General features: G+C 46.6%; 1 protein-coding gene across 4 annotated transcripts in view; it reads left to right on the top strand.

Annotated features, from left to right (window-relative positions):
* Positions 1–20,960, top strand: part of LOC138300154 (zinc finger protein 282-like) — a 184,682-nt gene that overhangs the window by 66,850 nt on the left and 96,872 nt on the right. For all 4 annotated transcript variants that reach the window (XR_011204883.1, XM_069239110.1, XM_069239111.1 and 1 more), the window contains exons 4-6: positions 194–307; positions 3,471–3,581; positions 7,757–7,870. Coding sequence is in view for 3 of the 4 variants with exons in the window: in XM_069239110.1 (XP_069095211.1) it covers positions 194–307; positions 3,471–3,581; positions 7,757–7,870 (339 nt within the window). In the remaining variant the exon portion in view is untranslated. The remainder of the gene's footprint in view (positions 1–193; positions 308–3,470; positions 3,582–7,756; positions 7,871–20,960) is intronic.

The following is a 20,960-nucleotide window of genomic DNA, read 5'->3' as shown; positions in this document are numbered from 1 at the left end:
CGAATCCCAAAAACAGCTCTTGTAAGCAGGTGCGACTTTTAGTTTTTGCAATTGTGCTGCAGGTCTGAGAAACATCCAGGTTGATGAGAAACTAAATCTCTTCACTCCATTATTTGAAAATAGAGGGGTAAAAGCATATTACAAACGAACCCTTTTTAAGACCAAGTCTAACAATATTATCTTTTTCTGACAGGTGATACTATAGCTAATCCTGATGCACTCCTAAGAATAAAACGTGAGAACTCACAACCCCTGAGCAATTCAGAGGACGCAGGCAGAGTGGACATAGATGATTGTTTCAGAACAGGTGAGGAAGTAAAGCTGGAATATTCCCATCATCCTTTTTCGAAATATCCTTCTATCTCCTATCTGAAATTCGTCCCGTCTATCAGAGAAACTAAAGTCAACCTTGTGTTTAATAAGATGCTAAACCTGCCTGATCACACAGAAACACTGTGTTTTCAGCATAGCCCTGTAACACATTAACAGTGCAGCTTTCTGGAATTTACTGTACATTAGCTATTCTTGATGTTTGCTATTTCTGTGTATTTCCAGTGTCATTCTCTTGCCATATATGGTTTACATGTCAAGAAGCCTCCTTTTTGTGGCTTGTTGCATGATGTAAAAAACCCAGTACAACGAATGATGCGCATGATGAAAATGTTAAATTGCATGAGATTAACAATAGTAAATTGAAACTGTAATTATTTTCTTTGGGACTTTGAGAACCCCATCTGGACTAGTTATGCTTGTGTATGTGACAGACACCCCCCCCCCTTCTGTCCAGAGTTCAGCAAGGCTTGGATTCCCGGTTAAAAGAAGGGTGTAGGGTGTAGAGTTGCTACCCTTGTTCGATACTAAAGAACCCATGTTTTAGTCCTGCTCCTAATGCCATTAGATCAGGGGTCTCCAGCCTTTCCAGTAACAAGGGCTACTTATGTGGAGTGAAAATTGTCCTGCACTGCTAATATTATTAGTGTTGTAAAAGTGACATCAGACAAGATTGCGTTGGTGGCCTCCCTGTGCAAGATTGGCAGCAGCGATCACCTCACCGCTTCAGGCAGGGTTGTCAGCAGCAAGGTAACAAGACTTTGTCCGCCCAGCAAAAGCTTCTCATTTAGTAGGCTGGGCTGACACAGAAGAGCTACTCACAGGCAGCTGAAGCTAATCTTGGAGAAGTCCCCTTTAGAGCATTATCTGTGCGGTACTTGCACCTGTCGTGATATATTGAGCAGTTGGTGCACATGACAGTAAGAGTGGCAGCACCATTAGGCATCGAGAGAAAGGGATTCACTCCATAGCCTTCTGGATTTCCACTACTTGATCATCGTACGGTGCAGCCAGCCAAAGCCCTGAAAACGTTTGATACTGAACTGATGTGCATGTCCTGTGGTGCCCCTGATAACCTCACTGGAGCAGGCACAGCAGCCTGCATAATGATACAAAGGAGGCTGATCTTTTCATCCTTACTGGAGTATGGGCATTAGCAGCGCTAAGCAGTAACACGTGATCTCTCAAGTAAAGACACCTTATGGCACCCAGTGAGTAGAAGGCAGATGGACACTTCATCATGTCAAATATAAAACAACTTGCATTTATATACTTACGTGGTAATGTAGGTGTTTGAAGATGTGCTACATCATATAGACAGCCAGGGTTACATTTCTCTCAAAATCAAAATCTGGTGTGCTGGTATGTCTTAGATCTAGTGCGTAGCTTTGGTACTACACATTATACTTTATGTATTCTGTATTACACAGCAATACTGGTGTTTGCATTGCTGACAAAATGGCAATTTCAAGCTGCAGTCAGGACATTTCTAATGGCTGTGGTGGCATTGTCATTGCTTCTCTGGTGGCAATGTCATGCTGAAGCTGAGTCACTCTCGGGGACATTTCACTAACACCGTGCCTGGAAAGGAGGCTGAAGAGTGGTTTCTGCTCAATAACCGAAAATATTAATGCCCCCTTCAAAACAGTGACTGACTTCTTAGGAAGTGAATTGCTGTGGAAACGTTTGCTGAAAATTTATTCATCACAATTTTCAAAAAAGTAAAACACTTAAAATAGTTAACTATAAAATGCAGCTTGGTGAATAAATGACATGGGGAATGTTTAAAGACCCAGACCCGCTGTATCAATCAACTTTGTGGTCGGAAAGGCTCTGATTCGTAAAATCAGAGGCTTTCCAACTATGAAATGGCATTTTTTAAATTCATTAATCCAAAATAGCAAGTCAGTAACATGTTACTAAATCTTACTGAATCGCTAATTGGATTTCGGATTAAATACAGAGTTGGTACTGTGTTAAGGTACCCCTTCAAAATACCAAATCTTTAAGCTATGTATTAATGCTTTGCGATGGAAATTCGGTCACAAAACAGTAATATTTTACCAGCTCCTTAAAGGAGATGGTAAGTCATTCACAAATGAATGTATGTTCTCAAAACCTTTTTCGAGCAGGCCGTAGTCCATTAGACCACTGACTGCTCATAAAAAATGGTTTGTGTATTTTTTTTCTTCTTTTAAATGCACCACATTTTTCTTTAAGGAAAACTTTCTGCATTTGAGAGAAAGATTGCTTTATTTAAGCAGTCACAGACATGGTGGTTTTAATCCCAGCAGGCCACTATGCCTGTCATTGTATTCCATCATAATAGGTAACAATTTGAGACCTGCCTAATGCATGTTAATGAGGTTGGTTGAATTCCAACCAACTATAAATATGTATTTTGAGAACCATCCTATTAATACATAGGTTAGTTCGTAAAATACGAATGGATTTTTAGTCAGTGTGCAAATTGCACCCACTTCTAACAAATCCATTTTTGTACATTTGTTTTAAGGAATCGCAATTTGTGAATCCTTATTTGTCACAATTTAAGATTCCTTAAATGAGATCTTTGTACATGAGGCTCCCATTGTTTTTGAGGAAGTATGTGCTATCATGTACAGTGGTTCCCAACCTTTTGATTTCTAAGGACCCACACTTTAACATTAATGGAACCCAGGGACCCCCACTGAATCATAATGGGAATCCGGGGACCCCCACCTGAGTCATTACTGGAATCTGGGGACCTAATTTTCAATATTTGTTCATATTTTTTAATTTTCTAGGCTCTCGCGGACCCCCTGAGAAGGCTTTGCGGACCCCCAGGGGTCCCCGGGCCACAGGTTGGGAACCACTGAGTTGTAGCACATCGGTATTGCTGTATGAGAAATCAGAATGCTGCTTTGGCATTGCACAACATTGACTCTGTAATTCACATTAATGCATCATAACAAGTAAAGCTCTAAAGTGATCAGTTACTTTGTATTGAAATGGACGCAATACAGTTACCATGAAGGACAATTAGAGGCAAACCATCATTAAGCAGGGATGGGGGACAAGGCCACAAACCTCACACTCACAGAGAATCAATGAACCGTAAGGACCTCTAATAAATTATTCTTTATTTTTTTTTATAACAGGTCCTCTTATTGCAACTGCTGTATGTTCAGTTACAACTAAGGAGAAGGAAGAGATGTGTGCTGTGGACAAGCAACGCTCTGAAGGCACACCTGGGATTTATAGTTCACCAAGTGAGTATGATGTGCTTTAGGCCTGTTTACAAGTAATGCATATGGTTACCTTCCTCACAGCCTCTGTTCTCTGATACACATAAAGATTTCATTACACACTCAGACAGACGACTGCAAGAACCTCATACCAGATAAACAATGTGCATTCCATTCATTGAAAATCGCAGTGTAGTTGATGGTGTCAGTATTGTCACCCTGAGATCACCAGTCATTGCAGATCACTGACTTCTTAAAGACAGGTGTTGGGAAATACACCAGGGAATTTATTTGCAATGAATTTGCCATTGACGTGTGTTGTGCTGGACTGCCTGCTGGGTGCCGTTGTATCATAGGACTGCGTACAGTTGGTCAGGTACTGCATAAACTGTCACTTGTCCATTGTATGTATGTATGTATACGTGTACGTATTTATGTATTTATTTATACATTTATGTATTTATTGGCATTTATTGACAGAGCATCTATCACTCCATCTGAAGGTTTTGACGCTGATACTGACAGCAGCCTAGGGCCAAAGGTAGAATTGCATCATCTAGTTTCTGAAAAGCCGGATTTTTATACATTTACTAAATTTCAGAAACCAGGGGATCATCTTTGATAGGAAACTACGACCTTTCGCAAACAAAACGAGAATCGTGCACCTTGCTGAAACATTTCTGATTGTCAGATAGGCTGGCTGTGGCTTGTTTCATGTATTCATACTGCTGTAATTGCTGTGGCAGTCTCCGACAGCAATCTTGTCTACAGTCAGAACTATGGGATTATTAATGAACAGAGAAGGACCTGGAAGGTTTATTGTGGGTTTTGATATCTCTGACCATGGAGTCAGTGAAAGAAGGCCTGTCCAAGTTATTCATGCTGAGATTAGAAGAAAGTAAATACTTGGAGAGTTTACACAACTTTGAACAAGAAAAACAACCAGTGGTAAGCAACGGGCTAACCCAAAACACACTTTATGTATTGGTAAAGTACATAATAGGTATGTAGGTGAGACAGACACAACTGTAAAAGGTGAAACAAGTTCCATGGGAAAAAATTAAAACCTAAAGGACGAAAGGCAGCAAGACACAGAATGTAAAGGAAGATATACTGACTCCTGGAGGTAGAGAATAGGCACATTGCTTAAGGCAGAGTGAAAGTGTTGTGTGGTGGTAAGGTAAACTAATGCATCCACAGCAGGGATCTGTGCTTGAACGCATTGTCACAGCTTCAAAACTCAGCAGGTCCAGTCAGCCCTTCATCCTCCTGCGGTCGATACAAGGAGTACTATTGGGTTAGGAAACAACAAAGACCTATTATTCAGTGCCAAGATTCATCAATGGCTGAACATGTGCTTTACAAATAACATGTAGGAAAATGGGTTATGATTTTGGGAGGGAGTGGTTTCTATCCGTAATAAGTCCCCAAATTCTGTAAGGTCAAACAGTTTCAAGAATTTAAACCTGGGTTTTGCTCCTGTTAGGTATGGCACGGAGCAGGAAGGCTTAACTTAGGAAAATTTTAGCAACCCTTAAATAGTCAAAAAGTCAACATAGTTCAATGAAAAAGTTCCTAAAAATTAAGATCAATTTAATATAAAATGACACTGAAACAACTAAAACCCAATAAGGGGAAATGGAGATATGAATTTTTTAAATTGTAAGGTAAAAAGTGCCAAGAAAAAGCAAAGCACCCATCAGAAATCACTGTGACTGACAGGGACATAGACCCAATTTCAGGCCAACCTTTATGCAGTGGAAGTAAAATAAGTGGGTCATCCCGGTCAAAGTTGCTACTTTTTGATTTATTCTTTTTTTATGGAGGTTAACATCCTCTGGTGGGGCAAGGTTAAAATCTATACCCAACAAAGTCTCTTCAGATCCAGATAGCTACTGAGCAAGGTTCCACTAAAGCTGTTGGTTTGGGCCGTAAAAGCTCTGAGCAGAAAAATTAAACTTTTACAGTTGCCAAAGTCCTCTTGTCAGGTGGATACTTTTTGTCTCTTTGACAAGTCAACACCCTGTGAACTTAGGGCCGCATTATGAACATGGCGGTCTGGGTCACCATGCCCGCGATGGCGGTAATTACCGCCTCCGGCATGGCGGCCCAGACGGCCATATAATGAATGTGGCAGAACCGCCACTGGCGTAACTCCACCACCGCCAGGCAGCCTGGTGATAGCGGAGTTACATATCCGACAGGGCAGTGCTGCAAACATCGCTGCCCGCCGGATAATGTACCTGATTCCACCAGCCTTTCCCTGGCGGGGTATACTTGGCTGAATGGCACTTGGCATGGGCAGTGCACGGGCCCCCGTCGCGCATGTCACTGCCCGATTTGCGGGCAGTGATATGTGCGACGGGTGCTGCTGCACCCGCTGCACTGCTACCTTGTTGGCGGCTCCATGTGGAGCTGGCGTTAATGTACAGGGTCTGCATTCAGCTGGGCCGGCAGGCAGAAACACTGTTTCCACCCAGCGGCCCAGCTTAATAATGTGGCTGACGGGTCTTCAACACGCTGGGGGTCTATTGTAGACCACCAGTGCCGAACTCAGCGGGATTTCCCACCAAGTTCATAATGAGGCCCTTAGTCTCTGTTTTTGGAGCTCAAAATCTTACAGAGACTCAAGCTTAAAGCCATATCTGACAAAGTCCTTATTAAATGAGACCCTTTTGCCTTGAGGTCTCGCTTAAGCTCCAGAGGTCTTGGAAGTCCCAAAATGTCCAGCTTTTCAGACTTTCTAGGACACTTTTAAGGCTCCCAAGACCTCGCAGACAACACTTAGAAGAAACAACAAACTCCCGCTGAGGCTATAAGCAAGGTCTGCCCATTTTCAGTTTTAACTGGTACACTGGTCACTCTAGGTAAAAGGCTTCTTTTAGATTTTTATGTCCATTAAACCACACTGAAGGTCAGCCAACTGAACCTTCGAGTCTGCGTCTTAGTCCTGGGAGCAGGTCTAGCCATTCAGAACTCCAAACACATTACAGACACCAGTTCCAGTTCTCTTCTGTTCTGCAGCAGGTCCAGCGAGTGTTGTGAGGAGCTGGGGTGATGTATAGACTCATTCATACACTAATTCATTTAGTCATACATGCGCACAGAGACTCATGCACCCACTCACACACCTTCATCCACTCAGACTCCCACTCCCACTTTCAGACCCACTCATACACCCACAAACCCACTCACAGATCCACTGACAGAAACAGGCCCTCTAGCCAATCTGTGTTGTGCACGACCAAGGGTCGTGCGTGGCGCAGGGTTTGGTGGTTCTAAGGGCTGCAGCGACAGGCCTGAGACAGGTGTTTAGGTGGTACTGTAGTGACTGGCAAAAGGAGGGCTACAGCCCACTTGCAGCATTTAATTTATCGGTCCTGGGCACATTTACAAGGGACTAAATTAAATGAAATTAAATGTGCCAGTGGGGTGTATGCCAATTTTACTATGTTTGACAGAGAGAGCACAAGTACTGTGCCATTGGTAGCTAATACCCACAAAACAAATCCAGCAAAACAGGGGAAACAAGGCAAAAGGTTTGGGGGACTGCTACGCAAATTATTTCAGGTCCAACGCTATGGTCTTACTGGAAAGTTAAATATGCCAGTTAATGATTAACCAGTTTTACTATGTTATGGGGATCATCACTCATACATAGAAGACTGGACAGCAGTATCCCAGTGTGTAGAGCTCAAAAACCAGGAGCATCAGTACGCAAGAAAGGGGCCTGACAACACAAGGGGCACTTTCTCAAGCACACTCAATGTGATAATAGTGAAAGATATGTTTACTTACCCAGGACAGCAGAGCGAACATAGAGAGACAAAAACAGGCACAAATAAATAAAAGATTATCTTAAGTAAGTGACAGATCAAATAAATATTTGAAAGGTGAGGAGAAAGGTTGGAAGTATAGACATTCTGATAAGAGAGTGACATAAGCCCATTGGCAGATGTAAGCCTTGCTGAAATCCAGGATTTTGTTAATACTGTAAAGATGCAACGGAATCCCAAAAACAGCTCCTATAAGCAGGTGCGACTTTTAGCTTTTGCAATTGTGCTGCAAGTCTGAGAAACATCCAGGTTAATGAGAAACTAAATCTCTTCACTCCATTATTTGAAAATAGAGGGGTAAAAGAATATTACAAACGAACCCTTTTCAAGACCAAGTCTAACAATATTATCTTTTTCTGACAGGTGATACTATAGCTAATCCTGATGCACTCCTAAGAATAAAACGTGAGAACTCACAACCCCTGAGCAATTCTGAGGACGGAGGCGGAGTGGACATGGATGATTGTTTCAGAACAGGTGAGGAAGGAAAGCTGGAATATTCCCATTATCCTTTTTCGAAATATCCTTCTATCTCCTATCTGGAATTCGTCCGTCTATCAGAGAAACTAAAGTCAACCTTGTGTTAAATAAGATGCTAAACCTGCCTGATCACACAGACACACTGTGTTTTCAGCATAGCCCTGTAACACATTAACAGTGCAGCTTTCTGGAATTTACTGTACATTAGCTATTCTTGATGTTTGCTATTTCTGTGTATTTCCAGTGTCATTCTCTTGCCATATATGGTTTACATGTCAAGAAGCCTCCTTGTTGAGGCTTGTTGCATGATGTAAAAAACCCAGTACAAAGGATGATGCGCATGATGAAAATGTTAAAATGCATGAGATTAACACTAATAAATTGAAACTGTAATTATTTTCTTTGAGACTTTGAGAACCCCATCTGGACTAGTTATGCTTGTGTGTGTGACAGACACCCCCCCCCTTCTGTCCAGAGTTCAGCAAGGCTTGGATTCCCGGTTTAAAGAAGGGTGTCGGGTGTAGAGTTGCTACCCTTGTTGTCATGAATTTGCATGTCTTTTAGCGTGGGGGATACTGAAGAACCCATGTTTTAGTCCTGCTCCTAATGCCATTAGATCAGGGGTCTCCAGCCTTTCTAGTAACAAGGGCTACTTATGTACAGTGAAAATTGTCCCGCGCTGCTAATATTATTAGTGTTGTAAAAGTGACATCAGACAAGATTGCGTTGGTGGCCTCCCTGTGCAAGATTGGCAGCAGCGAACACCTCACCGCTTCAGGCCGTGAAGTCCCCTTTAAAGCATTATCTGTTCATTACTTGCAGCTGTCGTGATATATTGAGCAGTTGGTGCACATGATAGTAAGAGTGGCAGCACCATTAGGCATTGAGAGAGAGGGATTTACTCCATAGCCTTCTGGATTTCCACTACTTGATCATCGTACGGTGCAGCCAGCCAAAGGCCTGAAAACATTTGATACTGAACTGATGTGCATGTCCTGTGGTGCCCCTGAGAACCTCACTGGAGCAGGCACAACTGCCTGCATAATGATACAAAGGAGGTTGATCTTTTCATCCTTACTGGAGTATGGGCATTAGCAGCGCTAAGCAGTAACACGTGAGCTTTCAAGTAAAGACACCTTATGGCACCCAGTGAGTAGAAGGCAGATGGACACTTCATCATGTCAAATATAAAACAACTTGCATTTATATACTTACGTGGTAATGTAGGTGTTTGAAGATGTGCTACATCATATAGACAGCCAGGGTTACAGTTCTCTCAAAATCAAAATCTGGTGTGCTGGTATGTCTTAGATCTAGTGCGTAGCTTTGGTACTACACATTATACTTTATGTATGCTGTATTACACAGCAATGCTGGTGTTTTCATTGCTGACAAAATGGCAATTTCAAGCTGCAGTCAGGACATTTCTAATGGCTGTGGTGGCATTGTCATTGCTTCTCTGGTGGCAATGTCATGCTGAAGCTGAGTCACTCTCGGGGACATTTCACTAACACCGTGCCTGGAAAGGAGGCTGAAGAGTGGTTTCTGCTCAATAACCGAATATATTAAAGCCCCCTTCAAAACAGTGACTGACTTCTTATCAAGTGTATTGCTGTGGAAACGTTTGCTGAAAATGAATTTGGCACAATTTTGAAAAAAGTAAAACACTTAAGATAGATAACTATAAAATGCAGCTTGGTGGATAAATGACATGGGGATTGTTTAAAGACCCAGACCCGCTGTATCAATCAACTTTATGGTCGGAAAGGCTCTGATTCGTAAAATCAGAGCCTTTCCAGCTGTGAAATGGCATTTTTTAATTCATCAAACCAAAATAGCTATTTAGCAGTGGCGGCCTACAGCTTTAGGAGGGAGGGGGGTGGGCGGGAAGCACACACACGCACAACTCATTCTTTCACACACAGACACGCACGCACGCACATCCATTAACAACACTCATAACATTCAAACATGCACGCACGCACCAAACATTAATTTTAAAAGTTTCCACACACTAATTCTTATACACACACACGCATGCACGCACAAACATCCATCAACAACACTCATATCATTCAAACATGCATGCATGCACCAAACATTCATTTTAAAACATCACACACGCTCATTCTTTCACACACGCATGCACATCCAGTAACACTCATAACATTCAAACATGCACACCCGCACTAAACATTCATTTTAAAAGACCACACACACTCATTCTTTCACACACACACGCACACACCTACATCCAATAACAACACTCATAACATTCAAACATGAACGCACACACCAAACATTCATTTTAAAACATCACACACACACACACACACACTTACCTTCAGCCTCGAGGTCCCAGGAGGGTTGTGACTGCTGCCTTCCCCCTTTGGCTGACCTTAGGTCCCAGCCTCGTCACAGAGTGGGATGGGGTCAGTGAGAGTGCTGACCCCACCTCACTGTGTGACGAAGTGTCACTGATTGACACTCGCCCTGGGCGCTTCAGGGCTTAAACTTGAAGCGCCCAGGTTGAAGTCAGTGGGTGATGCTTTCCTCGTCATCCAGGGGAGGGCCTCGAGGCACCTTTGCTGAGCTGAGGAGGTCACGCCCATAGGAGCTGTGACCTCCTCAGCCCAGCAAAGTTCAGCTCAGGCAGCCAGGAGTCTGCGCAAATTGCACGTCTCACTCCTGGTGGTCTGGGCTGAAAATGAGGAGTGTCTGTCAGGCTGACCTTTTTTCAGCCTAACAGACACTCTTCATGAGGGGCAAAAGGTGGGCGGGCGTGGCCCCTCCGCCCTAAACGACGGGCCGCGCCTGCTATTCAGTACAGTCTTTTCTTGGGATCTCCAGGTTATGTGGTTAACAAATAACAGGTGGTGCAAAATGCAGCTGCACGGCTGTTATTTAACCTGCCTAGGTCCACATCGGCTAAGAAAGCTTTGACTGAATTGCATTGGCTCCCAGTTGTAAAAAGGATAAAGTTTAAGGCGCTGTGTTTGTTTCACAGATTTCTATATAAAGGGGCCCCTCATCATTTAAAATCATTAGTCTCATTCTATACACCTACAAGGGTCTTGCGATCGGCCTCTCAAGCCCTGGTAGTTATTCCTAAAGTAAAGAAAATATCTTGGGGAGGAAGATCCTTGAAGTACCAGGGAGCTAAACTCTGGAACTCTCTGCCAATGAACATTCGTATGATGACCCAGGAGACAGAATTTCGGAAGGCCATTAAAACTTGGCTATTCTAACAGCAAGGCAGTACCACCCTCCCTATAGAAGCCGTAAGATTCCCCCAGTTTGTCTTATCTTTTAGTCTGATCAGTGCTACGAGGCCTCCGGGTAGTTTGCGCTATATAAGAACTAGTAACATAACATAACATAACATAACATGTGACTAAATCTTACTGAATCGCTATTTGGATTTCAAAATTAATACAGATTTGGTATTGTGTTAAGATACCCCTTCAAAATACCAAACCTTTAAGCTATATATCCATTAGACCACTGACCACTCACCAAAATGTTTGTGTAATTTTTTTCTTTTAAATGCACCACATTGTTCTTAAAGGAAAGCTGACTGCATTTGAACAAAAGATTGCTTTATTTAAGCAGTCACAGACATGGTGGTCTGCTGATCGCAGCACGCCACTATGCCTGTCATTGTATCCAATCATAGTAGGTCTCTATTTGAGACCTGCCTCATGCGTGTTAATGAGGTTGGTTGAATTCCAACCCACTATAAATATGTATTTTGAGAACCATCCTAACATAGGTTAGTTTGCAAAATAACAATGGATTTGTAGTCAGTGGACAAATTGCACCCACTTCTAACAAATCTATTTTTGTACATTTGTTTTAAGGAATCACAATTTGCGAATCCTTATTTGTCACAATTTAAGATTCCTTAAATGGGATCTTTGTACATGAGGATCCCATTGTTTTAGAGGAAGTACATGCTATCATGTAGCACATCGGTATTACTGTATGAGAAATCAGAATGCTGCTTTGGCATTGCACAACATTGACTCTATAATTCACATTAATGCATCATAACAAGTAAAGCTCTAAAGTGATCAGTTACTTTGTATTGAAATGGACACAATACAGTTCCATAAAGGACAATTAGAGGCAAACCAACATTATGCCGGGATGGGGGACAAGGCCACAAACCTCACACTCACAGAGAAAAATGGCAAATATGGTGAACCCTCACAATGATGTCTCCATGCAGTGCTTAAAATGTTGCAGGAGGTGTTCTAAGTATCAATATTTCTAAGCCTGACTACTGGGGTTGCCACTGTTTGATAATGAGCTCCTGATGCATTTCTAAATCATCTTGGTCACAAAATCTGAAACTGATGTAAAGTTTGTCCATTGTGCATGTTATCACTCTTGTAGTGTTATGTGTATGAGTCATGGTACAATACAAAGAAAAACACAACATTACAGTTATAAGATTTTGAAAATGACCTACATAATATAGGGCAACTGTTCGCCAAATCACAAGAATATAATTACCTTCCTGCCTAGATGATTGCGTGTTCTCAGACCTGCAAAACTCTGCTGCCTGCTTCAACATCGACGTAGAGCATTGGTTCAAAAACCTTTAAGATTCACAACTCACTTAACTTTAATAAACATGAGGAGGGGAGATTTTTAATATAACTAACGCTTTGTGTGGAAGCACATTGTCATTTACAGGCAACACATTTTCCACTGAAATGGGCACTAACTGCAAATACATACAATTTTACAGATACAATTATACAGCACACAACTCATAATGTATGAAAATCAGGTTTGTGTAAATATTTATTGTTTGTGCATCACCAAGGAAAGTGCCCTGGTTTGTTTTGATCCTATTGAAATCTCTGTTCCCAGCACGCTTCAGAATTATATAAAATGTGGTTAATTTTTGCTTTCCCAACTGTGGAGTTCATACCGTTTATTTACAGCTATTTTCATTTTGTTCTGTTTTGCAAAAACAACATTCTACAGTCTTTAATTTCAGATCAGTACCCCAGCAAGATTGTCACATAATTCACTTTAAAAACTCCTCTTTATTTTTCAGTCAGAGAAAGAAAAGTAAACACCAATCCCATTTTAAAAGAATAAGCAGCAACTTGTCAGAAGACATAGGCCCTCATTACAACCCTGGCGGTCAATGTTAAAGCGGCGGTAAGACCGCCAACAGGCCGGCGGTAAAACAAAATGGAATCACGACCATGGCGGAAACCGCCAACATAGACAGCCACTTTAACACTCCAACCGCCATGCTGGTACAAACAAACAGCATGGAGGTCACCGCCAACAGACAGGCGGAGGACAATGTACCGCCCACACTATTATGAGAGGCCAATCCGCCACCTTTTCCGGGGCGGAACCAACGTGAACAAAAACATGCCGGAAACAGGACTTGGAAGCGAAAACACTCACCTCTCCTTACCCCACGAGGAACCAGGATGCTATGGAGCCAGAACTCCAAATACTCCCTGCGATATTATTCCTGCTCCTCTACCAGGAGCACGAATGATGGTGGCGACGACCACAGTGAGTACTGCACCTACAACACAGGAGAGGGGGTAGGGAAAAGAGAGTGAGACACACATGCAACACGCAAACCCCCCACCAACAACAACATACACACAAATACATGCTGCAACATTACATTTACACCCTCCCAACCCCCCCTGGAAGAACGCAATGACAAATGGAAATGAGTTGAACGATTGTAATCATGAAAAATCCATTAGTCAAAACTTTAAATACAGTATATACAATTATGTACACCAACTATACAAGTCTGGATAGTGCACTATTCATAGTCCGTGGACCACTGGGCCCAAAATGCATGGGCGAGGCTCACACTCGATACCAGACTCCAAACGGAGAGAACACTGCTGGGGCATCAGATCGAAATTAAAAAGGCACCTCAGGGGGAAAGAAAGGGGGGGCACCTCAGCTGGATGAGTGCACGACGCCAGCTCCACGAGGGGGTTCAATGCCCACTGCTGTATCCTGGGGAGTGCAAAGCCACAGTCTCACAAGTCTCTCCAGTGGGTCGTTTGCCCACTGTTTTATCCTGGGGAGTGCAAAGCCACAGTCTCTCAATCCTGCCAAGGACTGAGGTAGTGAATGCCTTTCTCCACTGGTTCTGGAGGGGGCTTGGTGCCTAGAGTGCTCCATCCTGCCAAGGACTGAGTTAGTGGATGTGATACTCCACTGGTTCTGGTGGGGGCTTTGTGCCCAGAGTGCTTCATCCTGCCAAGGACTTAAGTAGTGGATGCCTTTCTCCACTGGTTCTGGAGGGGGCTTGGTGCCCAGAGTGCTTCATCCTGCCAAGGACTGACGTAGTGGACGTGATACTCCACTGGTTCTGGAGGGGGCGTTGTGCCCAGAGTGCTTCATCCTGCCAAGGACTGAGGTAGTGGATGCCTTTCTCCACTGGTTCTGGAGGGGGCTTTGTGCCCAGAGTGCTTCATCCTGCCAAGGACTAAGGTAGTGGATGCCTTTCTCCACTGGTTCTGGAGGGGGCTTGGTGCCCAGAGTGCTTCATCCTGCCAAGGACTGAGGTAGTGGATGTGACACTCACACTGACGGTGGTGCAACCTGGAACTGACCACCCGCCTCTGACGGCTAACCACTGGGGATGGCAGCCATGCCTGCGGTGGTGCCACTGGCTTAGGATGTCGTGGGCCTCTGGCGGTACTGGCTGCGGTGTCAGTAGCAGCGGTGCTTGTGGCTGCCTCAGTGGCATCGGTGCTGACGACGGTGTCATTAGCGGCGGTGTCATTACCGGCGGTGCTGGCAGCGGGCTCTGTGGCATCGGTGCTGGCGGCGGCCTCTGTTGCATTGGTGCTGGCGGCGGACTTTGTGGTGGCGGTGATGTGGTGGGCTCACTGATTGCGGTGCTGGTGGCGGGCTCAGTGACTGCGGTGCTGGTCTTGTCTGCCATGCAGGTTGGCGTCGATGTTGACCTGCCCTTGATCTTCTGGCCCTTTCCCACCTTGGATGGTGGCGCAGGCGTCTTGCCACTATCTACTTTTGTTTTGCCTGAGCCCTTGGTGGCAGGTGTTTTTGCCTTCTTCCTCCGGGATGTGGGCAACTTTTTTACTTTTGGAGGTGGCGGAATGTCCTTGCCCTCGCTCCGTGGAATACTGGCAGCCCTGTTGTTTGGCGCACTCCAAAAGCCAGAAATTTCTGGCACCACTGTGCCCGGTGATGTGGTGGCAGAGGTGCTGGGTTGGGACCTGGAAAGGCGGGCCCTAGGGGACGGATGGGGGGTGGGGGGGGAGGTGTAGGGAAGAGGTCAACATTAGATAGGAAAAGCTTTTTGGACACACTGGGATGGGTAGATGGAGGAGGTTTGGAAGTGGAGGAAGAGGTAGTGGTTGTAGGAGGTGTATGTTTGCTGACTTTGGGTGAAGGTGCATGGGCTGGAGGCTGTTGTGAGGTGGATGGGTGTTGGGTGGGTGTGTGGCTGCGTTTGTGTACTTTGGGAGGAGGGCTCACAGACACACTGGTAGAGGACACGGGATGTGTGAATGGTAGTGGGGGTGGTGATTGCACGTGAGCTGTGTGTGGTGATGGGCGTGCTGGTGATGGAGGTAGTGGCTGATGATGTAGTGCATGCAGGTGTGAGTGGAGGTGAGACGGGGAGGGAGGAGGGAGACGTGGAGGAGGGGGCCACAGTGGAGGCAGTGGATGTTGGTATGTGTGCACGGGTACAATGCTTGTGTGAGTGCCTGTGGGATGTGTGGTGCTCAAGTTTGCCAGAGCCACCCTTGTGTGTTGAGGTGTGTGCATGCTGGTCTGATTGTGTGCTTGGGATGGGCTGAGGTACAGGGGATTGGGTCTGGGTGGAGGAAGTTGGAGGGGGGAGGCTGGACACAGGGACAATGGCTGCCATCAGTGCTGAGGCCAGAGCCTGAAATGCTCTCTGTTGGGCTACCTGGCCAGAATGAATGCCATCCAGGTATGCATTTGTTTGCTGCAACTGCCTCTCTACACCCTGGATGGCATTCAGAATGGTAGACTGCCCAACAGTGAGGGATCTCAGGAGGTCAATAGCCTCCTCACTGAGGGCAGCAGGGCTGACTGGGGCAAGGCCTGAGGTGCCTGGGGCAAAGGAGATGCCCACCCTCCAAGGGTGAGCGGCCGCGGGACACACGCTGAGGGGCTCCAAGGGAGCTCCCATCAGAGGATGAGTCGCTATCGCTGATGTCACATCCTGTCCCCGCCGTGGAGCTCCCCTCGCCCTCCGTCCCACTGGTGGCTTCAGACTCAGTTGTCTCACCCTCCAGGGCCATGTGGGATGCAGCTCCCTCCTGCTCCGATGGCACTGCTCCTCTGCCTGGTGATGCTAATGCACACAAGAACAGCAAGACCACAAAAAGGGGAGGGGGGGGTAGAAAGAAGAAAGACATGTTCAGTGCATGCAATACCGCTAACGTTGGCGGACACTACAGACACAGCAGCCCTCTCCACTACGCCATGCACTTAGAGTTCCATAATTAATCACAGGGACATGGGGTACAAGGCCTATGCCCGATTGCTGCACACATGGAAGTCACAGGAGCCTGACTAGGTGCAGTTGGCTCTTACCACTGGTGGGGTTGGGGTGCCACATAGCCTGCCTCACGAAGGGACCTTGCCTACAAAACTCGCCCTGGCCTAGGGGAACCCACAAAGACACCTCGTAATGCGCGCAGAGTCAGCTGAATGAGACTGTACTCACCCCCTTGTGGCTGCTGTGATGCCCTCAAGCGCCCATCCAACTCCGGATACGCCACCGCCAGGATCCGGAACATCAGGGGGGTCATGGTGCTACGGACACTCCTCCCATGTTGGGAGGCCATCCCCAGCTGGGCCTCCGCCGTCTTCTTGCTCCAGCGGTGAATGTCCTCCCAACTTTTCCGGCAGTGGGTGCTCCGTCTGTGGTGGACCTCCAGGGTCCGGACGTCCTTGGCGATGGCACGCCATATATCCTTCTTCTGGTGGGCGCTGACCTAGAGGAATAGTACAGGGGAAAAGGATAATCTTTAACCGTCCAGACCGTCACAGTCATTGACCCACGTTCCCACCCTTGCCCTGACGCACATACACTCACCGCCCGCTCATGCAGGCCTCAGCCCCCCCCCCCATCTTCCATCCACACCACTCCAAACAGGCATTGCCCATACAGCATGCTCACAGTGTACTCACATGTTTGTCTGGAGGACCGTAGAGTAGCGTGTACTGGGGGAGGACCCCATCCACTAACTTCTCCAACTCCTCCGAAGTAAAGGCAGGGGCCCTTTCCTCAGACACACGAGCCATCGTCGCTTCCAGACTAAGGTCACAGCATCACTTGCATTGTAGGTCCTCTCCTGTTGAAGGTCAGGTATCAAGTGAGTGAACAGACAGAAAATGGCGGTCACGTCCACAGCGGTGCGTATCGTCACTGCCGGCGTACATCGTCATTGGCTCCTGGGACCCATAGGGTCCAATGTTAACCAATGCAGGATTGTGCCGCGGTCTTCGTCCGCCTACTGCAAAGGTGTACAACGCCAGTGCAGTTACCTCATATCCCCTTGTCCCACATTACAGGTCAGGCAGCCGCCTTTTCAGGGGGCCACATGGCATTAATTTTAAATGTGTCACACCTATCTAGGCCTTGAATACACACAGTAACAGGCACATTGCGGATTGACAAATGTATGCAATAAATATTTTTTATCATACCTCAGTGTTGGCAGACTCTCTGCTCGCTGTTCTCGTCCCTAGGGCACGTCCGCTGGGGCAGGTGAGGAGATGGCGGCATCCTCCGGTGTACAGACCGCTGGTGGACCTAGTCGACAATGGAAGACAGACACATCATTATCACTTACAGACTTGATCGTGCCACAATCCAGGAACTGTGTGCCCAGTTGGAGCCAGACCGGATGTCAGCTGTCCGCCATCCCACAGGAATCCCCCCTCTAGTGCAAGTCCTGTCAGTACTCCATTTCCTGGCAAGTGGGTCTTTTCAAACAACAGTGGCCATTGCATCAGGAATGTTGCAGCCAATGTTCTCAAACGTGTTGTCCAGAGTGTTGCCTGCCCTGCTGAAACACATGCACAGCTACATTGTTTTCCCTCAGGTGGAGGATTTGCTACAGTGAAAGGTGACTTCTATGCCCTGGGGCATATCTCTAACATCATAGGTGCCATTGATGGGACACATGTGGCCTTGGTACCCCCGCAGGAGTGAACAGGTGTACAGAAACCGAAAGAGCTACCATTCAATGAATATGCAGATGGTGTGTTTGGCCGACCAGTACATCTCCCATGTGAACGCCAAATTTCCAGGCTCAGTGCATGACGCTTACATTTTGAGGAATAGCAGCATCCCTTATGTGATGGGGCAACTCCAGAGGCACCGTATGTGGCTAATAGGTGAGGACAAGGACCCTATACCCTGTGAATGATTGTCAGGGGTTGTCCCTAAGGGTTAGTGTGTATCTAACAGTTGTCCCTCGACATTTGCAGGTGACTCTGGGTACCCCAACCTGTCATGGCTACTGACCCCAGTGAGAAATCCCAGGACAAAGGCAGAGGAACGCAACAATGAGGCACATGGGTGAACTAGGAGAGTGATTGAAAGGACCTTCGACCTCCTGAAGGCCAGGTTCCGGTGCCTCCATATGACAGGTGGTTCTCTCTACTACTCACCAAAGAAGGTGTGCCAGATCATCGTGGCCTGCTGTATGCTGCACAACCTGGCTTTTCGACGACAGGTGCCTTTTCTGCAGGAGGATGTTCCAGAAGGAGGTCTTGTGGCAGCTGTGGAGCCTGTGGACAGTGAAGAAGAAGAGGCAGAAGAAGGGGATTTCGACAACAGAAACACCGTTATCCAGCAATACTTCCAGTGAGACACAGGTAAGAAGACATCACTGCCTCCCACATCTCATCCAATTGTTAGACCTATCATATGTCTGTCACTTTCACCCAGTGTATAGACCCTGACTTGTCACTTTGCCTTTCCATTTCACAGATGTGGGTCCCACTGTGTGACCTCTGCTATATTACCTCATGGACTAGAGCTGTGTGACATAGGTATGTTGACAATACAATCGACATTGCTATTTTCCTTAGTTATTGTAAATACACATTTGTGAAAGCACAGACTGACTCCAGATTGTTTTGTGATTCAAGGGTGTTTATTTAAGTGCATATTAGTGGAGGGGGTTGTAAAATGGTCAGGGGTGATGGTGGAGTAATGTCCATGGCAGAGTCCAGTCTATTTGTTTCACAGGTGCATTGTCCAAGGGGGCATAGGAAGTGGAGCTAGGGTAGTTTAAGGATGGAAAGGGTGACGAAGTGGGACAGAAGGATGACATTCAGGGTGGCCTCATTTCTTGGCGGGGGTCTTGGCATTGTTCTCTGTCTTTGTCCTGGATCTCAGGGACCGTTTGTGGGGTGGTTCTCCATCTGCAGGGGGTGGTGTGCTGGTGTTGTGGTCCTGTGGCAGTACCTCCTGTCCACTAGCGCCGGCAGAGGTGGTGGGCTGTTCATCATCCAGGCTAGTGTCAGTGGCCACTTCTTATGCCACAGTGTCTCTCCTTGTGTACACAAGGTCCTTCAGCACCCCTACAATGGTGACCAGGGTGGTGTTGATGGACCTGAGTTCCTCCCTGATCCCCAAATACTGTTGCTCCTGCAGCCGCTGGGTCTCCTGAAACTTGGCCAGTACTGTTGCCATCGTCTCCTGGGAATTATGGTACGCTCCCATGATGTTGTAGAGGGCCTTTTGGAGAGTGGGTTCCCTTGGCCCGTCCACCCCCTGTCGCACAGCAGTCCTCCCAGTTCCCTGGTTTTCCTGTTCCTCTGTCCCCTGAACCGTGTGCCCACTGCCACTGGCCCCAGGTCCCTGATGTTCTTGGGTTTGTGGGTTTGCCTGGGTTCCCTGTAGTGGTGGACACACAGCTGCTTGACGTTTCCTGGGGACAGAGGTATGGGCCCACTGGGTGGGTGCTATGCTGGTGTTTCCTGTGGGGGGAGGCTCTGTGGTGGCATGTGCCAGTGTGTGGGGAACCGACTGTCCCGGGGTCCCAGATGGGCCGGGCTGGTCATCTAGATCCAGTTGGACAGAGCTGCTGTCATCACTGTGGGCCTCTTCTGTGGGTGGAGTGGACATGTCTAGAACCTCCTGTCCGGTGAAGTTGGGTAGGGGTCCTGCAGGGGTGTAAAGGCATGTTTATTGTATCTGTGTGTGCAATGGGTGGGTGGCTCTGTACCCCAGTGCTTACATTCTTGTCTATGACCTTGTGTGATATTTGGTTTGGGGATCTGTGTGGATATCTGTAGTGGACATGCTTTGGTGATGGGTGTCCATGCTTTGTTGTTGCATGCAAGGCTTGGTATTGGGATGTGTGGGTTGTGATAGTGGGGCATATGTGAGGTGTTGGAGTGATGGGGATGAGGGTGGGGTATGTGATAGCATGCAGGTAGGGTGGGGCATGTAATAGTTAAGATTTGACTTACCAGAGTCCATTCCTCCTGCTACTCCTGCGAGGCCCTCAGGATGCAGTATAGCCAAGAACTGCTCCTCCCATGTTGTAAGTTGTGGGGGAGGAGTTGGGGGTCCGCCATCAGTCCTCTGAACTGCAATCTGGTGTCTTGAGACCACAGAATGCACCTTCCCCGGTAGGTCGCTCCACCTCTTCCTGATGTCATCCTGTGTTCTTGGGTGCTGTCCCACTGCTTTGACCCTGTCTATGATTCTGCGCTATAGCTCCATCTTCCTAGCTATGGAGGTGTGCTGCACCTGTGATCCGAATAGCTGTGGCTCTACCCGGACGATTCCTCCACCATGACCCTGAGCTCCTCCTCAGAGAACCTGGGGTGTCTTTGCGGTGCCATGGTGTGGTGTGGTGTGGGTGATGTGTGAGGTGGTGTGTGTTGTGATGTGTGAGGGGATGTGTTTGTGTGTGTCTGAGGTGCGTGGATGTAATGTGAGTGATGGTGTTGTGTGCCTGTGGATGCTAGTGTTGTTGATGGTGGTGTCTCACTCTGGCCTTCTTTCTCAATTTTTTTCGTAGGGGTTTGTGGGTGATGTGGGTGTGTA

This window comes from Pleurodeles waltl, chromosome 6 (genome assembly GCF_031143425.1).
Source record: "Pleurodeles waltl isolate 20211129_DDA chromosome 6, aPleWal1.hap1.20221129, whole genome shotgun sequence".
Classification (NCBI taxonomy): domain Eukaryota; kingdom Metazoa; phylum Chordata; class Amphibia; order Caudata; family Salamandridae; genus Pleurodeles; species Pleurodeles waltl.
The sequence above is the reverse complement of the archived record's forward strand: the minus strand, read 5'-3'. Positions and strand labels throughout refer to the sequence as shown.